Source organism: Clarias gariepinus, chromosome 9, assembly GCF_024256425.1.
Source record: "Clarias gariepinus isolate MV-2021 ecotype Netherlands chromosome 9, CGAR_prim_01v2, whole genome shotgun sequence".
Classification (NCBI taxonomy): Eukaryota; Metazoa; Chordata; class Actinopteri; order Siluriformes; family Clariidae; genus Clarias; species Clarias gariepinus.
The window spans coordinates 14,196,521-14,213,447 of record NC_071108.1 but is presented as its reverse complement, the minus strand read 5'-3'; the positions used below and the strand labels follow the sequence as shown (position 1 = coordinate 14,213,447).

Genomic DNA, 16,927 nt, shown 5'->3' with positions numbered 1-16,927 from the left:
GGTTGTCAAAATGATGCCAAAGGGAATGTGTTCTGTAATCAAAGCTAAAGGTAGTCCATCAAAATATTACACCTAGTCCACATGCACAAAGTTATTTTTAAAAAACCTGTGTAAAACCATGTTGGCCAATCAGAAGAAAACAAAAAATGTTTCTTTAATGAAAGTCCTAAGAAATACAACATCTTGCAACCCAGTATGTCAACACTGAAAACGAAGCTTCTAAATGGCTTCCGCTTGGAAGGGGTTTTTCAAAAGGTTGTGTCTTACTATAGCAGTGTATAACAAAAGAATAATGTAGTACTGTAAATGTATTTCAAAGTGTGGATCTGGGTTTTTATATCTTGAATATTTAGCTAAAAGTTTTAAATTCTTTTGCGTGTGTGTATGTAGGTAATATGCAAAACTGTAGTTTATATATCAAGTCTGAACTAGGTCTGTAAAGTCCTTTGATTTAATCCTTTGAGTAATTTTAATCCAGAAATCTAGATGCTGGTTGTACGTTCATCAGTACACAAATTAATGTTAAACTTCTGGTTATTTCAGAATAATGATTGCTTATTTTCTCCTCTCTCTCTTATTTTTTCCAGATATGGGATTTGTCAGATTCGGAACGTAAAGGCTTTCTAAACAAACAGGTATTTCTATTTTCAGATATTGCTGTGATAAAAGTTGGAATACTTCACCAATGGGTATATTAATGTTTTTTTTCTTTCTCATCTTTCCAGCAATTTTTTGTTGCACTGCGATTAGTGGCTTGTGCTCAGAATGGTCTTGAGGTTGCTCATAAAAGCCTCAGCATGGCTGTGCCTCCACCAAAGTTTGTAAGTTGAAGCTGCTTCCCCGTTTTAATCAGTGTCTTTTTTTTTTTTTTTTTTTTTCTTCTTCTTCAGCACGCCCTAAAATGCTGATGATTAATAATAGGAGTAATGTACACACAAACAGTTTTTGCAAGATTGCAGAAATGGTATCCTTTTTAACTGGAATGCAGGATGTATATGTGAGGTAATATTTCCTCCCTCTGTCCTTTTGGCTAGCACGACACAGCCAGTCCTCTTCTCCCAGCAGGCGTGTCCATTGACAGTCCATGGATGGTCAAGGTCAGAACTGATTGAAACTTGAAAAATTTATTAAGACAATTCTAAAAATGTGGTTAACTATTGTTTTTATTAAATTATATATATATATAATAAACTTTATACATATAGCTTTATTGTTTTTTTTTCTGTTCTGAAGTGAATCGGTTATGATTATGCACTTGTGTATGTGTGTGTGTTTGTTAACAATCATAATATAGCCAGAGGAGAAGCTGAAATTTGATGCCATCTTCGACAGTCTCTCGCCAGTGGGTGGCATGCTCACAGGCGACAAGGTCAAACCAGTGCTGCTGAACTCTAAGCTCCCTGTAGATGTGTTGGGGCGGGTAAGTCATGATATTTTGTGAATTCCAGGCTGGTGCTTTTGTTTTGCCAAGGTTCTGAATGTGGAGCATGCTTGAGCCTCTAGGTGGCAGTGTTCACCAAAACTGTATCCTGAGCACTACAGCTTGGTTTTTACGTTTTAAATGTTTAGGAATCAACTATGATGATGAACTGACTTCGACATGTGTTCCAGGTTTGGGAGCTTAGTGATATAGACCGAGATGGAATGCTGGATAAAGATGAGTTTGCAGTGGTGAGTTCTCTGTTAACTGACGCATTCCACATTTACACTTGTAAATATATGCTTCTCGCCCATAGTTTAAGTGAACGTCTGTGACTTGTGATGAAGTTACAGTTTTGCAACATGTCACCAGTCTAGTTCAAATACATTTGTGGTCAGAAATTGATTACTTATATACACTCATCATAAATGTAGGTGTCATGGCAAAATTGGGCTTGCAGTTTTTTTTTTTTTGGCAAAAGGCCTATGCGTTCAACATGGATATTGTGTATTCGACATGCATCTTTATAGAAGGAAAAAAATTATAAATTGCTACACGTTTTAATTATTTTGGGTTTTCTGAATCAACACAGTCAAAATTATACAGGCAGCACTGTATGTATAGCTGAATTAGGTGAATGTGTCTAAATGCTTTTGTTAGCTATCAACAAGCTTCTGTCAGAGTTTTGGTTGGTTATTTGACCACCTTTCTAAGCAGGATTAGTAGTGTTGATTTCTGCATGCAGACCCACCTATTTAGGACAGTCCAGCAGTCATATATGGTGTGCTTAAAAATAGATGTGATAACTGAGGACGGTTCCACTTAAAAACCATTGAGGCTTGGCTTATGGTTAGTGTGAGGGAGGGGGAGAGCAAGAGCGTGAGAGACAGAGAAACATACTTAGGAATGTTCATCATCGCCTAATGGACCTAATAACCTCATGATAATGGAGTCCCCCAGATCTGCTCCTTTAACTAGTAAAAATATTTTTTTTCAAAAGGCTTGACTAAACAAATAAGATTTCAGTTTAGACTTCGCACTGAGACCGTGTGAGTTCTAAATATTAACTATAAGACTGTTTCATAACTGTAGGGCTTTGTAAGACAAAAATTTGCCACCTGCTGTAGTCTTAATTGTTCAAGGTACCAACAAATAGCATGCACCTTGTTATTGAATTAGGTGTGATTAATGTGTGATAGCCAATGCTGTGTGGATGAGATATGGTGATCCCTTCTGATTCTATTGAGGATTCTGGACTGTAGTTTGTTTTTGCACTTAGTGAAAAATTCACAAAGTAAGGAATTACAGCAATCAGTTTCTCTGCATCGTGTAGTGTCATCATATTTCCAGTACCATTTTAGTAGTACCATTTTACCTCTCTGTTTGGTCAGTATTAAGTAAAAGGAAATTAATGAGCAACACTAGCACACTCCTAAACCTTAATTTAAGCTCATCTGACTTTCCTGACACATACAGCTGAGTGTCATCAGACAATCACTGGGGTTGAATGCCTCACACTAAACCTACAGACATAACTCTGGTCAGCTCTTTTTTCCCATATGGCTTTTGTCAAATCGGGTAACTGCAGACTTTAATCAAGCTTGAAGGTGCAAGCAGGGTTTTTTTTTTTTTTTTTTGAATGGCTACCTTTCAGTCCATGGAGATATTATTAAACTTGCCTGAGTGTAGACACTGGTTTTCTAGCAGCATCCAATTCATGACAGCTCTGTGCCTTGGTGCTTCCAGGTTTATTCTGACCATCCGAAGCAAGTTCTTCCCAGGTGAAGGTGATAGTTTATCCAGGTGATGGAGCTTATTCCAGACCTTGACAAAGGGCTTAAACCTCATTTGGTCTGTCCATTGAGCTGTCAAATAAATAAATTTTAACTTAACAGCTTGACAAACATGAGCACTAACAGGACACTGAGAGGCCTTGGTCATGGCAAGAAGTATTTTGAGCATCACTGAATTAATAATGTGTATTATTGATGCTGTATGTATTATTTCATACACTATGTATGTACTGACCATAAACTGTATATGACTCTTGAGTATTGCTTTTTTTGTTTGTTTGTTGCATTTTTATTATTTAATGGATATAAAGTTGCTGTTTTGCTTTGTTTTGTAGGCTATGTATTTAGTGTACAGAGCTCTTGAAAATGAGTCTGTGCCCATGATTCTGCCCCTTCCACTTGTTCCACCATCAAAAAGGAAAAACGTGACTTCGCCTACTGTCATGCCACTCCTCCCTTCACCACCATCACTCAAAGAAAGGAGTTCCACCCACTCTGGTTCTCAAACATTGCCAGCTAAACCCGCACCTCCACAGGTCAGCAGTCATTTAATAACGTCAAACTTGAACACTGTTTAATTTGAGATAATTATAGTTAATATACTATAGAATAAGGGTACTATGATGATTCCGCAGAAGTGGTAATGGCTCATAGCCCCCATTTTGAATTATGTGGTTTTTTTTATTAGTTTATAAAAAACTAATTAATTAGCTTGTTTGTTTATTTTATTTTATTACTTTGTATTGCTTGGTTAGGCATGTTGCAAGTTTAGATATAAAATGCAAGGAACATACAATAAATGTTTGCTCTTTACTGTTTTGTCTCCAGTGGGTTGTGTCTCCTGCGGATAAGGCTAAGTATGACGAGTTGTTCACAAAGACAGATAGTGATATGGACGGCTTGGTGTCTGGGCCAGAGGTGAGGGACATCTTCCTAAAGACTGGACTGCCCTCTGCCACACTTGCCCGCATATGGTGAGGCCAATCACCCAACCCTCATAAAGTGAACCTTTTTTTCTGTTAAAGATCTCAGTGTTGTTTAGGAATCTTTAAGCTTATCAGCATACAGTATGATTTGATCCCAGCATGACTAACAGTTTCATCAGTTCAATTCAATTTTATTTATATAGCGCTTTTAACAATGGTCATTGTCTCAAAGCAGCTTCAAAAAAAATTAAAGAATTTTTAAAATTAAAAGAAAAGAAAAGAAAATATTTGGAAGTGTGTATGTGTGAGAAAAATTGTGTCTAGATAATAATTAGATGAATGAATGATAAATGAAATGTCAAGCAAAGGGTGACGGCGACGGTGGCAAGGAAAAACTCCCTGAGATGGAAATAGGAAGAAACCTTGAGAGGAACCAGACTCAATCAGGGAACCCATCCTCATCTGGGTGATGGCAGATAGAAATAACATCATGTGTGTTGTGCAGGTGAAAGTTCAATATAACAGAAGTTGTGTAGATTAACATGAAGTCCAGTTCACAGAGTGAACAGGGAGTCAGTAGGTGCAGAGGGCAGATGGGGTCTGGGTCACTGGAAGCACAGGAGCAGGATGTGTAGCTCCAGCCATCATAAAGCTGAATCCAGCTGGAGGCTAGTCCTGTGTTGCCATATTACTAAATAAACTAAGCATTACATGTGTGCAAACATTACACCTAAACCTGAAACCTGAAAAACATCCGGGTTCATTTTTTATTTTATTTTTAAATTTTTTGCTGTACATCAACCAAAAGGGAAAAAAACATTATGGACAATTTTTTTATTGACATTAACACGTAATACGACTCTCAAATATTCTTTTAATTCAATGAATAATTTCATTTGACAAACCTTGTGAAATAGTCTTTTTTTGAATAAATCACCTTGTTGATGCTGGGTGATTTTTACATTGATGATAGGCAAAACATAGAACAAACATCAACTTCTGGTCTTGTCTTGCTAAGTGTTACTATGAAAACCAGATGTTCTTATTGGCCATAGGCCCTGAGTTTCTGCCAATCATGAATTAGCTTTCATTGCTCTAGAAAAGACTGTTCTCCCTAATTTAGTCGTGTCCAATTCCTCCCCGTCACTAGGGGGCTCCCCCGTCACTACTACCACTCAGTCAAGAGGGCTAAAGACTATAACGTGTTTCCTCCGAACCACGTGACGCCAGCCGTCCGCATCTTTTCAAACTGCTCGCTCACGCATCGTTGGGGGCGGCGTAACACACTTGGTGGACAGCGCTATCCACTCCTTCCGCTTGCGTGAGCTCACTGACGCCCCTGATTGGCTGTAAAGCCGTAATTAATTCGGGAGCACTAAGTATCTCAGCCAATCAGCTCTCTCTAGACCTCCGGCTGCGAGAGGTTACGACATTATCCAGGAATCGAACTCGCGATCTCCGGATGATTAATTAATAAATAATTAATAAACAACAAGCAGTGATAAATCTGTTCAAAGAAGCCAATACCATTTGCAATGTTAATCTATTTCAATTAAGCCAGACTTAATAAATACACGATTAATTGAAGCTGAACAGGTGACATTGATGCAAAAATTCTTATCTAAATAAAAGCATTATAACAGGCAAATACTTACCATAGGTGATTGTATGAATCAAATTTCTGGTTATACAAAAATTGCTTCAGGAGAACCTGAAGCAGAGGAGAGGTGAAATTTGACCCTAACATGCGTGACTGGACAGGTGGTTACAAAAAAACACTGCCAAGCTCTGTAATGTTATATCTCAGTTCACCTTCATGTCTGTATGAATGCCCTTATCTCTCATAATTGTAGCTTTTTAAGTATTGTGTAAACATAATGTTTGCAATATCCTCATAAACATCTGCGTTGCATGCTCTCTGTGTTAAACAGGGAGCTATGTGACATTGGAGATATTGGGAAACTGACCAGAGAACAGTTTGCTTTGGCACTCTATTTAATCAATCAGAAGCTCTCTAAAGGCATTGACCCACCCCAAACGCTTTCTCCAGACATGATCCCTCCTTCTGATAGGCTATCACGGCAGGTAAGACACACCCTGTCTGTATGCTGTTCATCTGCTTTACATATGATTTTTTTTTTTATCATTTAGTCCCTTAGCTAAAAGATAAAGAATAAAGAAATAGTTTTATAGCATTGCTAAAGAGGCATTGAAAAGAAAGAGAAAAAAAGTAATAAAAATGTCATGTTCAATCTGTTATCTTATTAATGATGCATTTCCTTTTCATGTGGGTCTTTTTTTCTAGCTTTCTCTGTTTGCCTATTTTTGTGATTGTGTGTGTGTGTCTCTCTCTCTCTCTCTCTAATATTAATCCTGTCTGTTTATGAACTTTGTTCATACACTGAACCGCATCATACACAGTAGTTTGTTAGCTCTGATTAGAGCCGTTTTGTGTTTGTTGGTAATAGCCTCATATGTGTTTGCGTTTTTTTCCCCCTGCTTTTCCTCTTCTCCTTCTACATTACACCTGGGGTGTGTATGTGAATTTTTTTGCATTGCAAAGCTCTTGTTTTCCAGGTGACCTTTACCTCCTTCTTTAATTCTCTTGATAAGGTGTAAAAAATGCTAATCCTATTCTAGCGGTATAGGTGAGTTTAAATGTTCTTTTTTCATCTCCTCTCTTCTTTGCAGAATAATGCCTTGTCATGTCAGGCTGCAGACTTCTCTGCCATTAAAGAGTTGGACTCCCTCAGTAATGAGATTATGGACCTGCAAAGGTGAGAAGTTCAGGTTTTTGGCATTACTGGCTCCACCATTAGTATTTCAAACTTTTAAGTACAAAAGAGGCAAGTTGTTTGTTAAAGTTTCAAATAAAAATGAACCTACAGTATGTATCCTCTATATAACTATGTGTAGAGAAGAAAAAAATAGTTTTTTTGGCTGTTTGCTTTTCCAGCCTATTTAGGGTGGGGTTACGAGTGCTGCCATCCTACTTTGAATAGAAATTAGAATAACACACATACATGTGAAATCCTGATCTCTGACTGTGAGTGAAAGACATAACTAGAGAGGTGACGTGTTTAAGGTAAGATGGATTGCAAAGGCTGGAGCGCACACTTTTATGGCATTGACGCTGCATTTTAGGGAGCAACAAGTCTCCTGGGGGTCACGTTCCACACAGGGACCGATGTCGAGGAGGAACACAACGCTCATTTGCACAAACATGCTCTCTCATTGAGACAGAACAGGCCTTGACACTGATCACAGCCAAGGCTTCCACTGTTGAGGGCAGTGTCAGGTAAAGCAGAAAGGCAAGAAGTGAGTTGGTGAATTGAGTGGAAAGCAATTATATGTATAATATAAAAGGCAGGTAAATAATTTAGAACATCAGGGAAGAAAAGACTTTCAGGATTCTCAAGGATGGTCCCGAGCAGCTAAAATGATGCGTGTTGTTTGGGATTGCTTCAATTGTTCACGGCAGCAAGACACCTCTGGGGAAGGGTAAGCAGCTCCTCCTTCTTCTCCATGGCCGAGGCCTTGCATGAAAGAGATAGGAAACAAACATAGTCTGCCTTTAAAAATGTAACACTGCGTTTTTATTAACTAAAGTCAGTGATTGGGGGTCAGTTTTATAACAAGTTCATGTTGATCATTTCTGACTTGTTTTTGTTCCTCTTCATTCCTTCTTTGTATCTTACACTTTTTTTAACTCACATTTTTGCCAATGCAACTGTAACTTCTGTTACATATCATTTGAAGATTCTCACAAACTTTACTTTTGTTGTGTTTGTCTGTGTGTGTTGTGTGTGTTTGCGTAAAAGAGAGAGGGAGGGAAGGAGAGAGGGAGAGAGAGGTTGACTCATGGTAAAATTTTTAGTTCAGTTAAAAAAAAGTTTAGGTTCCAGGAGGACAGTGACAAACAACACTTAAGATGACATTACTGCTTCTTGGTTTTAATCTCTCATTCAAAAAAAATACATTTCAGGCTCATAAGAGGAGCTTTCCTGCAAATGACACTGAAAGGGCATATGTTCATGAAAGGAAACCATACCCTTGGGTCAGGTGATTTGGAAGTTGCTTTGATCAGAGAGTCCTTGTACGTCAGTGTAAATTGACAGGCATTCTTTTTATAGAAGATAAAAACAAGGCAATAGTGAAGCTATGTTAGGTGCATATTCTTGCCTTATTTCTATATTTAATCTTGCATGAAATGGAAGGCAAAAATAGAAGTCTCTACAAATGAGTCATACTCTTTTACATGCGCATATATATATATATATATATATATATATATATATATACACACCTTGTTATAAATCCCTTAAGGAACTTCCTAATTCATAGCTATTTTTCAATTGTAGTATGCACTTCAGCTCATTTTAAACAATAAGAGAATGCTACATGTTTGTCTGATAGAGCACCCACTCTAGTCACATGCGCTCGCTCTCTCTCTCTCTCTCTCTCTCTCTCTCTCTCTCGCTCTCCCGAGCCCCCCCCATCTCTGTCGCCCCCAGACAGCTATCTGCCCACGTGCAGTTTTGGTGCTTCTTCCATCCAACCCATATTATAAGCGAGCTCACGCAGATTTTGCTACAGACGCAGATTTTGCTCTTAGCTAGAGGAAGCCATGGTGCTAGAGGGAGAGGCAGTCCAGACGGTGGCCACCTGGCTAACATTTCCAGCTCTCTCTACGATACTGAAATACTCTTGCATGTGTTGGTCTTTCAGGGAGAAAAGCTCTGTGGAACAGGAGATCAAAGAGAAAGAGGAGAGCGTTCGGCAGAGGACCAATGAGGTACAGGTAAGGAATGTAAACAAATTGTAATTTTACCTACCTACATGTAATTTTACTTTTGTATTGCAAAAAAATTTTGGGGGGGATTTCTGTATCATTTTCTGTTGATAAAATGTCTTCTTTTAAACTTTAGCGTGAATACTGCTTGACATCACTTTGTGTCAGTCTTTGTGTTTCTCCTCTCATCTGAAAAGGTGTGGGTTTCAAATCACAGTTAAAATATGTGCAAGGGCGTCACATTGTTTGTGATTCTCTGTCCTGAGTACCAGCAATAGTTTTCTCTCTGTTTTCCCCTTTCGTGTAAATTGTATTGGTTTTGGAGACTTAAGAAGCACAGTTTCTCAATGCATTTGTTTCCCTTTTGAATTACAATTCAAGTTGTTTTGTTGCCAATCAAACAATGTGGATGGAATATTGTTTCAGTAATCCAGATCCATGTGGGCAAATCGACAATAAAGGATAAACATCACAGTTAAAACAAACAACAAAAAACCTACATCCATTCATTGGTTACAAAAACATGGATGTACAGGATACTCCATGCAAACAAGGATCATTTTCATACCATAGTCATCCCAAAACTTGAAGAGGTGCCTCCTTAAAAGTCCACCATCATTAAATAAATACAAGTTTTTTAAATCTGCTCACAAGAAGAGAAGTAAAATTTTGGGTCCGAGTCAATGCCAGATGATGAGTAGAATCTTGTAAAACTGTTATAACATTTCACTGTGTCTGAAACAAGGCAAGGTAATTAAAGAAATGAGAAGCACCCATTGTCTTTGAGGAGAAGAATGAATCTTCCCACCTAATCTAGTTAGATTTAATATTTCCATACCAGGAGCCTAGACATAAAACCGCAATATATTTAATTACTTTTTTTTTTTTTTTTTTTAAATAATGAGGTGGGCAAGGAACAAAACAAAACAGCCCTCTGTTGTAAAACCATATCAATGTTACGTTACAGATGCTCTTTTACTATTATGTTTCTTCCTAAAAATCTGGGGTCAAATGCAGATTTAGAATCTTTTTTTATTAAAATAGTTTTAAGAAATAAATGGAATTTGTAGAGGACACAAATAAGGCCTTTTTATTAAAGTGTCCCCAGAATGCAGAACCGATGTTTTTATAGAGCTTTTATAGCTTTCCCCCTTGGTGCCATTCCCCTTGATATAGCACAACAAATAAAAAAAATCCTGATATTTCTTTTCGTCCATATATCGGTAAAGCCTTATGGTGGTCCAGTTAAATGCTGTTTAGAATGCATATCTTACGTACTTGGCTAGTTCACTTACTTACTATGAGGTATGTTTAGATTTAGCAGGGGTTTGATGTGTCAGAAGATATTACCAGCTATGTAAGTCAGTCACGAACTTCAGCACGCCATCACTCTAAATTTCTATTAACTTTTAGAATACTGAAGGTGTACTTAAAGGCAAAAGTTAACTTTTGACTGAAGTATTTATAATTATTTTGCAGAGTTTGCTGGGTTTAATTTTTTTTTTATATAAATCAGTTCAACATTGCTGAACCTTAGAAAAAGCCTGAGTCTATGACATGTTCCAGCTTTCTTTGCCTTCTGTTGCTGTGCTTATTCATTCTTTGCAAGGAAAACAAGTTTGTCAGTAAGACCTCACTTTTTTGGTCAATAGATTTTTCATACATGCTTATTTCAGCAGTGTGTCTGTGTTCTCAGGGGAACTCTTGTTTTGAATTCATAGTTTGAAGAAATTATTAATATAATTTGATACCTTTCAATTGTGAGTATGCAATAATATTTATTATTGACACGGAACTTACCATAGCGATTGAGTGTAAGAAAGAGATTTATTCCTTACAAGCATTCCCATGACACCTTGTGACTCTTTTAAGGCACCATAGTTATCACACTTCCTTTTCAATTGAGAATTTTCTGAGAGGAGGAGAATTTAATTTGCTGATTTCTCATTTTTTATGAAAAAGGTAATTTCAGTATTTTCCTGGTACTGTATAAAGTAAGTTTTGTGGGTCTACATTATATTGTTTTCTTTTTTGCTGTCTCTAGGACCTGCAAGATGAAGCGCAGAAAGAGAGCGAGGAGTTGCGGAAGCTACAGGCAGAGCGACAGGAGGTGCAGGAAGCGCTGGAGAGACTGGATGAGCAAAAGTTGTCCCTAGAGGAGCAGCTCACGCTCATACGCCAGCAGTGCAGTCAGGAGAACCAGCTGGTGGGTGTGAGAGAGAGAGCACGAATGAGTCAGTGATTTCTGCTTTGACTACTCTTCCTAGCTTATAGACACACAATTCAAATCACAAGTGTGTCTCATCTCGAAATGTCAGATGCTTTTCCGTTCTTTGTAACTTGATGTGCATTATGGTACTGTAGCTTCACAGTCACAGCAACATCACATGTTTTTGTTTATTTTGGTTAAATCAGTTTGAACTGTCTGTGTGCATGTGTGAACAGATCCAGTCTCTGCAGGCAGAGCACTCTGAGCAGGAGCAGAGGATAGGAGACTATGAGGACGAGTTGGTGAGGGCGCGAGAGGAGCTACTTTGTCTCCAGGAACAGACCCGGACTCTGGGGGAGAAGGTGCACTCAGCTCGTGCTCAGCTTTGCCCTCTACAGGATGCTGTTACAGAGTCCCACACGCAGATTGCACAGGTTTGCTAATTCTCCACAATTTCTGTCTGTTGTTCTTGGTTTCATCACTATTAGTCTGTTGTCAATTAGTGCACTTTTTAGTTATATAGTTTTTTTTTAATGGAATAAAGCTATTTGGATCCTATGAAAAGTGAAATCAATCATTATTTTCACCCTTGTTTTGTAACCCTTTGGGATTTAATTCTATTTTAATGTGAAATGCACTGCCTGTAAAAAAAAAGGCACCGTTTCAGAAGAGTCAAATTTTTGGGCTGCATCAAGCAAAGAAGAAAATAACTAAGGAGATTTAAATTTACTAGAGCCGAGTTAAGCACCCTTTAAAACATAAGCAAAACCTGGAAGAATGGCGCTGAACTGTCAGCTTTGAGAAAGAAATGTAGGTGGAAAAAAAAGTAATGAATGGAGATCACTTAAACATTTGTTGCATGGGAAGGAATAATTTTCATACACACACAAAGTGATGAAAACTCACAGTATTGAAACTCCACAGCTGTGTGGAAAGAATCATTTGGTAGAAAAAAAATTACATATGCTGGAATTGGACGTTGGAGAAATTGGACATTGGACAAATTGGAAATTGGAAGATTGGACGTTGGAGAAATGGAAAAAAGGTCAAGGGGAGAAGGAGAACCGCATGAAGCGATACACCCATCATGCATAGTACTCGCTCTACAAGCCTCTGGAGGCAGTGTTATGATCTGGGGTCGCTTCAGTTGGTCAGTTCTAGGCTCAGCAACATTATGTGGAAATAAAATAAAGTCAACTGATGACATGAATGTACTGAATGACCAGGTTATAACAATCTATGGAGCCCTTTTTCTCTGATTGAACAAATATATTCCAGGATTCAAACTGTAAAAGAGAGCAATCATTGATCAATGTGATTGAATGAAATTTTAGTGTGCGTGTGACTCTTTTTTTGTAAGGCAGTGTGTCCTTTTTTTTCCTGCATAAAAGTTGAAGTAACATTACCAGGAAAGCTAACGCCACATTCCCCACTCTTTCTGCTTATCTATTTTCTGCCACACTCTTGGCTTTATTTCCTTTCATATAAATTGCTCTTTGCCTTTTGAATCACATTGTCCCTGTGTGTGTCTCTGTGTGGCTTGCGGTTCTCCCCCTTTTTACTGTATGTGGGGTGTGCTGTAGATGCAGGAACGACTGGCTGACTTAAAGACAGAAGAGCGAGAGGTCGCAGCCCAGCTTACATGGAAGGTCTTAGTAGAGGAGCCTCCTCTTGTCAATGGAGCAGCGCCCCCTGCTGAACAGGCCAAGCCACTACAGTGGCCACAGCCTACAGAGCAGCTGGCAAACAAAACAGAAGATGAGGATGAAGAGGATGAGGAAGAAGAGCTTACTCCCACAGACGATCCGCAGGAACTGAGAGTGACCGAAGAGCAGCTTGAAGAAGAATCGTTGGAACTGTCTTTCAGTTCAAAGGAGCCTAAAATTGCTTCTGTAGAAGACCCCTTCACCAGCTTGAAGTCTACAGCCAGCACTCTGAGTACGGCTTGGCCTCAGAACGATATGGTGGGACATTCTGCTATACTACAACATGCTTATTACACGTGTCTGGCATCAACATGTGGAGTATACAACAGAATGTGATTGAATATGTAATGTTGTGGTATTTTTAGGAAAAATCTTCACCTGCTGTAGAATGGGAGTTAAAGGGAGTTGAAATGAAACAGCAGGTCAGTACCACAAAGGTCAGCTTTAAAAACAGACTGTGAATAGTTAATCCCTAACTAGAATAACTCTTAACTTAACTTGTAGAATATTTATGTTGATTATGATTTTTTTATAAATTGAATAACAAGCAATAATTTGCCAATTTTAGATATACACACAGCTTGTTAGTTCTTTTTTGTTTATATATTGGGTAAGAGGAGAGCTGACAAATTGCTTTTAAGCACAATTGGTCTATAGTCAGTAATTAAATGCTTTATTCTGGTAAACTGGGAACTGTTTTAAAAAGCTTGGGAATTTTCCACCAGACCATAGAATCTACTTTAGATAATACTGGGGCTACACGATTTGATATTTAACCGTTAAATATGCGCCTTTACAGTGGAACATCGGCATTCGAAGGCTGTTCCTTATGAATTTTTCCTTCAAGAATTAAAATTTTTGCAAGAAATTTGCATCGGCATACAAATGAACAAACCAAACCGTTTGTAGCCAGCTGCTAAGTTGTGCGTATTTCCGGGAGCTGTTCAAAACTTGTTTGCGTTGGAGAAAAGTAAAGCAAAAGTTTTTAAGCTTTTTTTTTTTTTTTCTTTGGGTTCTTTTGCATTTTGTGTAAGATTTGGTGAAGATGTAGCACCATGGGTCCCAGGAAAGTTAGCAAGGACAGTAGCAAGAAGAAAAGGTAGCCACTTTAGTGGAAAAAAAAAGAAAAAGAAATTGTTAAGGAAGCAGCTGGTGCTAAAAGGAATTATAAATCAAGGTGAGGTTTAATGTCTATTTCATATTTTACTTTGTGTCTTTTCTAAATGTTTTGACTTTTTTATATACAAAAATATAATTATAGTGTTAGAAATAGATAACTATAGAAAGTTGGATATTGGTAATATCTTGGGGGGCTGGAACAGATTATCTGCTTTTACATTTTTTTTTTTTGAGAAAAATTTGTATTACAGTACCAATTTTCATGTTAAAAACTTGCCTCTGGAACGAATTAAATTCCTATGCTGAGATTCCACAGTATTTATATCACATTACAATTATAAAAAAAAAAAAGTAAATTATTGTCAAACTTTAAATATATTCCAGAATATGCATAATAAACTGTAGGCTTTTGTGAAATAAATGATTGCACAGGTCCATATTGCCATTTTAGATTTTTATGCGAATAATGGTGGTATCTACCATGGTGTTAATGTTGAATAATGGTGGTAGCAGTATTTGGTACCACCACTATTCAATCATTTATTGATTGTGTGTTTGGATAAATTGTAGATGGAGTCTCCAGTTCCAGAGCAGAAGGAGGAGTCCTCCCAACCCACAAGTGCTCCCAATGAGAGCTCTGCATCCGTACCTGCCGTAGACTTTTTTCCATCTGATCCCTTTGTTGACAGTAAGACACATACATTTTAGTGCGAACTGACATCATCATGATTAGCTTAACATTTGATATTAAAATCTCCTCTGCTAAGTGATAAAATATATTGTTTCCCTGCAGGTGACCCATTTAAAAGTGATGACCCCTTTTCAAAAGAGATTTCAGGTGAGCAGCATATAACTGGTTTGACTCAGATTTATTAATTTTTTTAATGGATACAACACAAGTAAATATTTGCTTTACTGTGCAGATCCTTTCGGAGCTGACCCCTTCAAAGGCACAGATCCATTTGCCACTGACTCTTTCTTTAAACATTCTTCCTCAACTACATTCTCCACGGAAGATCCGTTTGCTTCTTCTGACCCATTCAGCTCGAGTGCAGGCTCTGGAGAACCAGACCTGTTCTCCTCCCACCTTAACAACACAACTGCGTCTGATCCGTTCTCTAAATCAAACACAATGGCCACAGATCCATTTACTTCTAGTAGTGGCAGCACAACGTTCGCTCCCAAAATGGATGACCTTAATGACTCTGATCCATTCAGCTCAGCAGCTGGAGCTGGGAATGACCCATTCGTTGGGTCAGAGCTGTCATCAGTGAGTACTTTTGTTTATTTATGTATATGTTGCCTATGTGTTAACCAGTTTACCCACAGACAACCACTTCTGATATTTCTCAAAATATATTCTTTGTTTAGTTTATTTTAAATGTATGTAGTAATATGGATTTACGTTACCTTTGTTGTATAGAATGAAACACCAGCAGTTTCTAATGACCCATTTGCTCCTGGAGGAACAGTGGTGAAGGCTGACTCAGACCCTGGTAAGTCAGCCTGGTCCCTCTACTGGAGACAGACTGTATTGCACTTACTTTTTTAGCATATGCCTGAGGGTTTCTTTCTGTATAAAACATTAATCAAAAATCTGTTCCATTTTTTATTCTGTAACTGGAATTACCCAGTATTTACATTGACTAATGGTATAATTGCTATATTTTTAATAAGTAAATATGTGGCAAATGTAAAACAGAAATGTCACATTTATTTTTGTGTTGTGTTTTAAGTGAATGATCTGTTTTTTTTTTTTTTTTTTTTTTTTTAAGATCCTTTTGCTACAGTATTTGGAACTGGTAATGAGTCCTTTGTAGGAGGTTTTGCAGATTTTAGAAATCTGGAAAAGGTCAGTCTCATTCCTCTTTCATTGTCCTGGTCAGTTTTTTGTTCAACTTGTGTTGAACTGTTTCTGAGTCTCTGTTGGATTATGTGCCCTTCAGTCTAACAGTGCTGACCCTTTTGCTTCATCAAACACACATAATAAGAACTTGTTCAAGGAGGAAAACCAGTCAGATGTGCCTCCTGCATTGCCACCCAAAACTGGCACGCCTACTAGACCACCACCACCTCCACCAGGTCAGCCCAAAGAGAATTGCGCTCTCTCTCTCTCTCCCTCTGTTTCTGTCTTAATATCAGGAAATGTAATATTGTGAAGTCATACTGGCCCTTTATTGTTAAACTTTTAATTCAGCAAAAGCTTTTATTTCTTTTGTGTTCATTTTTGACAGTTGTAGACAATTAATGGACAACAGATATCTTGTTTTAAATGTACTGAGTAAAAGTGTTTAGGGTTAATATTAGTCATAGTCCATGAATAAAAATGCAAAATTGCAAGAATTAGTGATTTTGGTTTTTTCTCTTTGTGAGTAGAACTACTCTTCAGTAATAGATACATATGCACATTTGTTGTGTGTGTGTGTGTGGTCTGTTCTACAGGTAAGCGGTCGAACATCTATCGATCCGAATCATCCGACTCAGTTCAGAGGCGTGGAATTGGGGAGTTTTCCTCCCTCCCTGCTAAAGACACTGTGCCAGACCCTTTCGCTCCCTCTGTCCCTTCCCAAGTCCCGCGTGAGCCTGACAGATTTGCCACCTTTGACAAAGTGAGCACCTCCCCTGCCCCCTCTCCACCTCCTGAAATGCAGTAGCGAAATTAACCTTTCACCTTTTACCTCTGCTCTGAGTGGCAGCCTTTGCCTCTCAGCCATCTTGAATGTCAGCTTTTATGTAATGGGTGCTTTCAATATTTTAATTTTTCATGTCTACTAAATAAACAAAAGGTATTAAATATAATGGCATTTGATCTTAAACATGTAAGAAAGTGAAAAAACATACACATTTTAAGTCTTAGATGAAGAGATGAAAAGAAATAATTTATGCTCATGTATCAGTATTGCCTTATCACACCTGTCATACTATGTTCAGCCAGACCGGTACAGTCTTTCTGGCTGTGGTT

General features: G+C 38.0%; 1 protein-coding gene across 6 annotated transcripts in view; it reads left to right on the top strand.

The window, feature by feature from the left end:
- eps15 (epidermal growth factor receptor pathway substrate 15) overlaps window positions 1-16,927 on the top strand; it is a 30,192-nt gene that overhangs the window by 8,962 nt on the left and 4,303 nt on the right. Inside the window, exons 4-24 of one of the 6 annotated variants that reach the window (XM_053503620.1) lie at window positions 588-635; window positions 726-821; window positions 1,035-1,097; window positions 1,295-1,420; window positions 1,612-1,671; window positions 3,549-3,749; window positions 4,042-4,187; window positions 6,071-6,224; window positions 6,831-6,916; window positions 8,868-8,940; window positions 10,976-11,137; window positions 11,377-11,574; window positions 12,724-13,104; window positions 13,212-13,283; window positions 14,536-14,653; window positions 14,759-14,803; window positions 14,889-15,235; window positions 15,389-15,461; window positions 15,741-15,817; window positions 15,912-16,047; window positions 16,408-16,574. In XM_053503620.1, the coding sequence (XP_053359595.1) occupies window positions 588-635; window positions 726-821; window positions 1,035-1,097; window positions 1,295-1,420; window positions 1,612-1,671; window positions 3,549-3,749; window positions 4,042-4,187; window positions 6,071-6,224; window positions 6,831-6,916; window positions 8,868-8,940; window positions 10,976-11,137; window positions 11,377-11,574; window positions 12,724-13,104; window positions 13,212-13,283; window positions 14,536-14,653; window positions 14,759-14,803; window positions 14,889-15,235; window positions 15,389-15,461; window positions 15,741-15,817; window positions 15,912-16,047; window positions 16,408-16,574 (2,829 nt within the window). The remainder of the gene's footprint in view (window positions 1-587; window positions 636-725; window positions 822-1,034; window positions 1,098-1,294; window positions 1,421-1,611; window positions 1,672-3,548; window positions 3,750-4,041; window positions 4,188-6,070; window positions 6,225-6,830; window positions 6,917-8,867; window positions 8,941-10,975; window positions 11,138-11,376; window positions 11,575-12,723; window positions 13,105-13,211; window positions 13,284-14,535; window positions 14,654-14,758; window positions 14,804-14,888; window positions 15,236-15,388; window positions 15,462-15,740; window positions 15,818-15,911; window positions 16,048-16,407; window positions 16,575-16,927) is intronic. The other 5 variants (XM_053503621.1, XM_053503622.1, XM_053503623.1 and 2 more) reach the window with 5 other exon arrangements.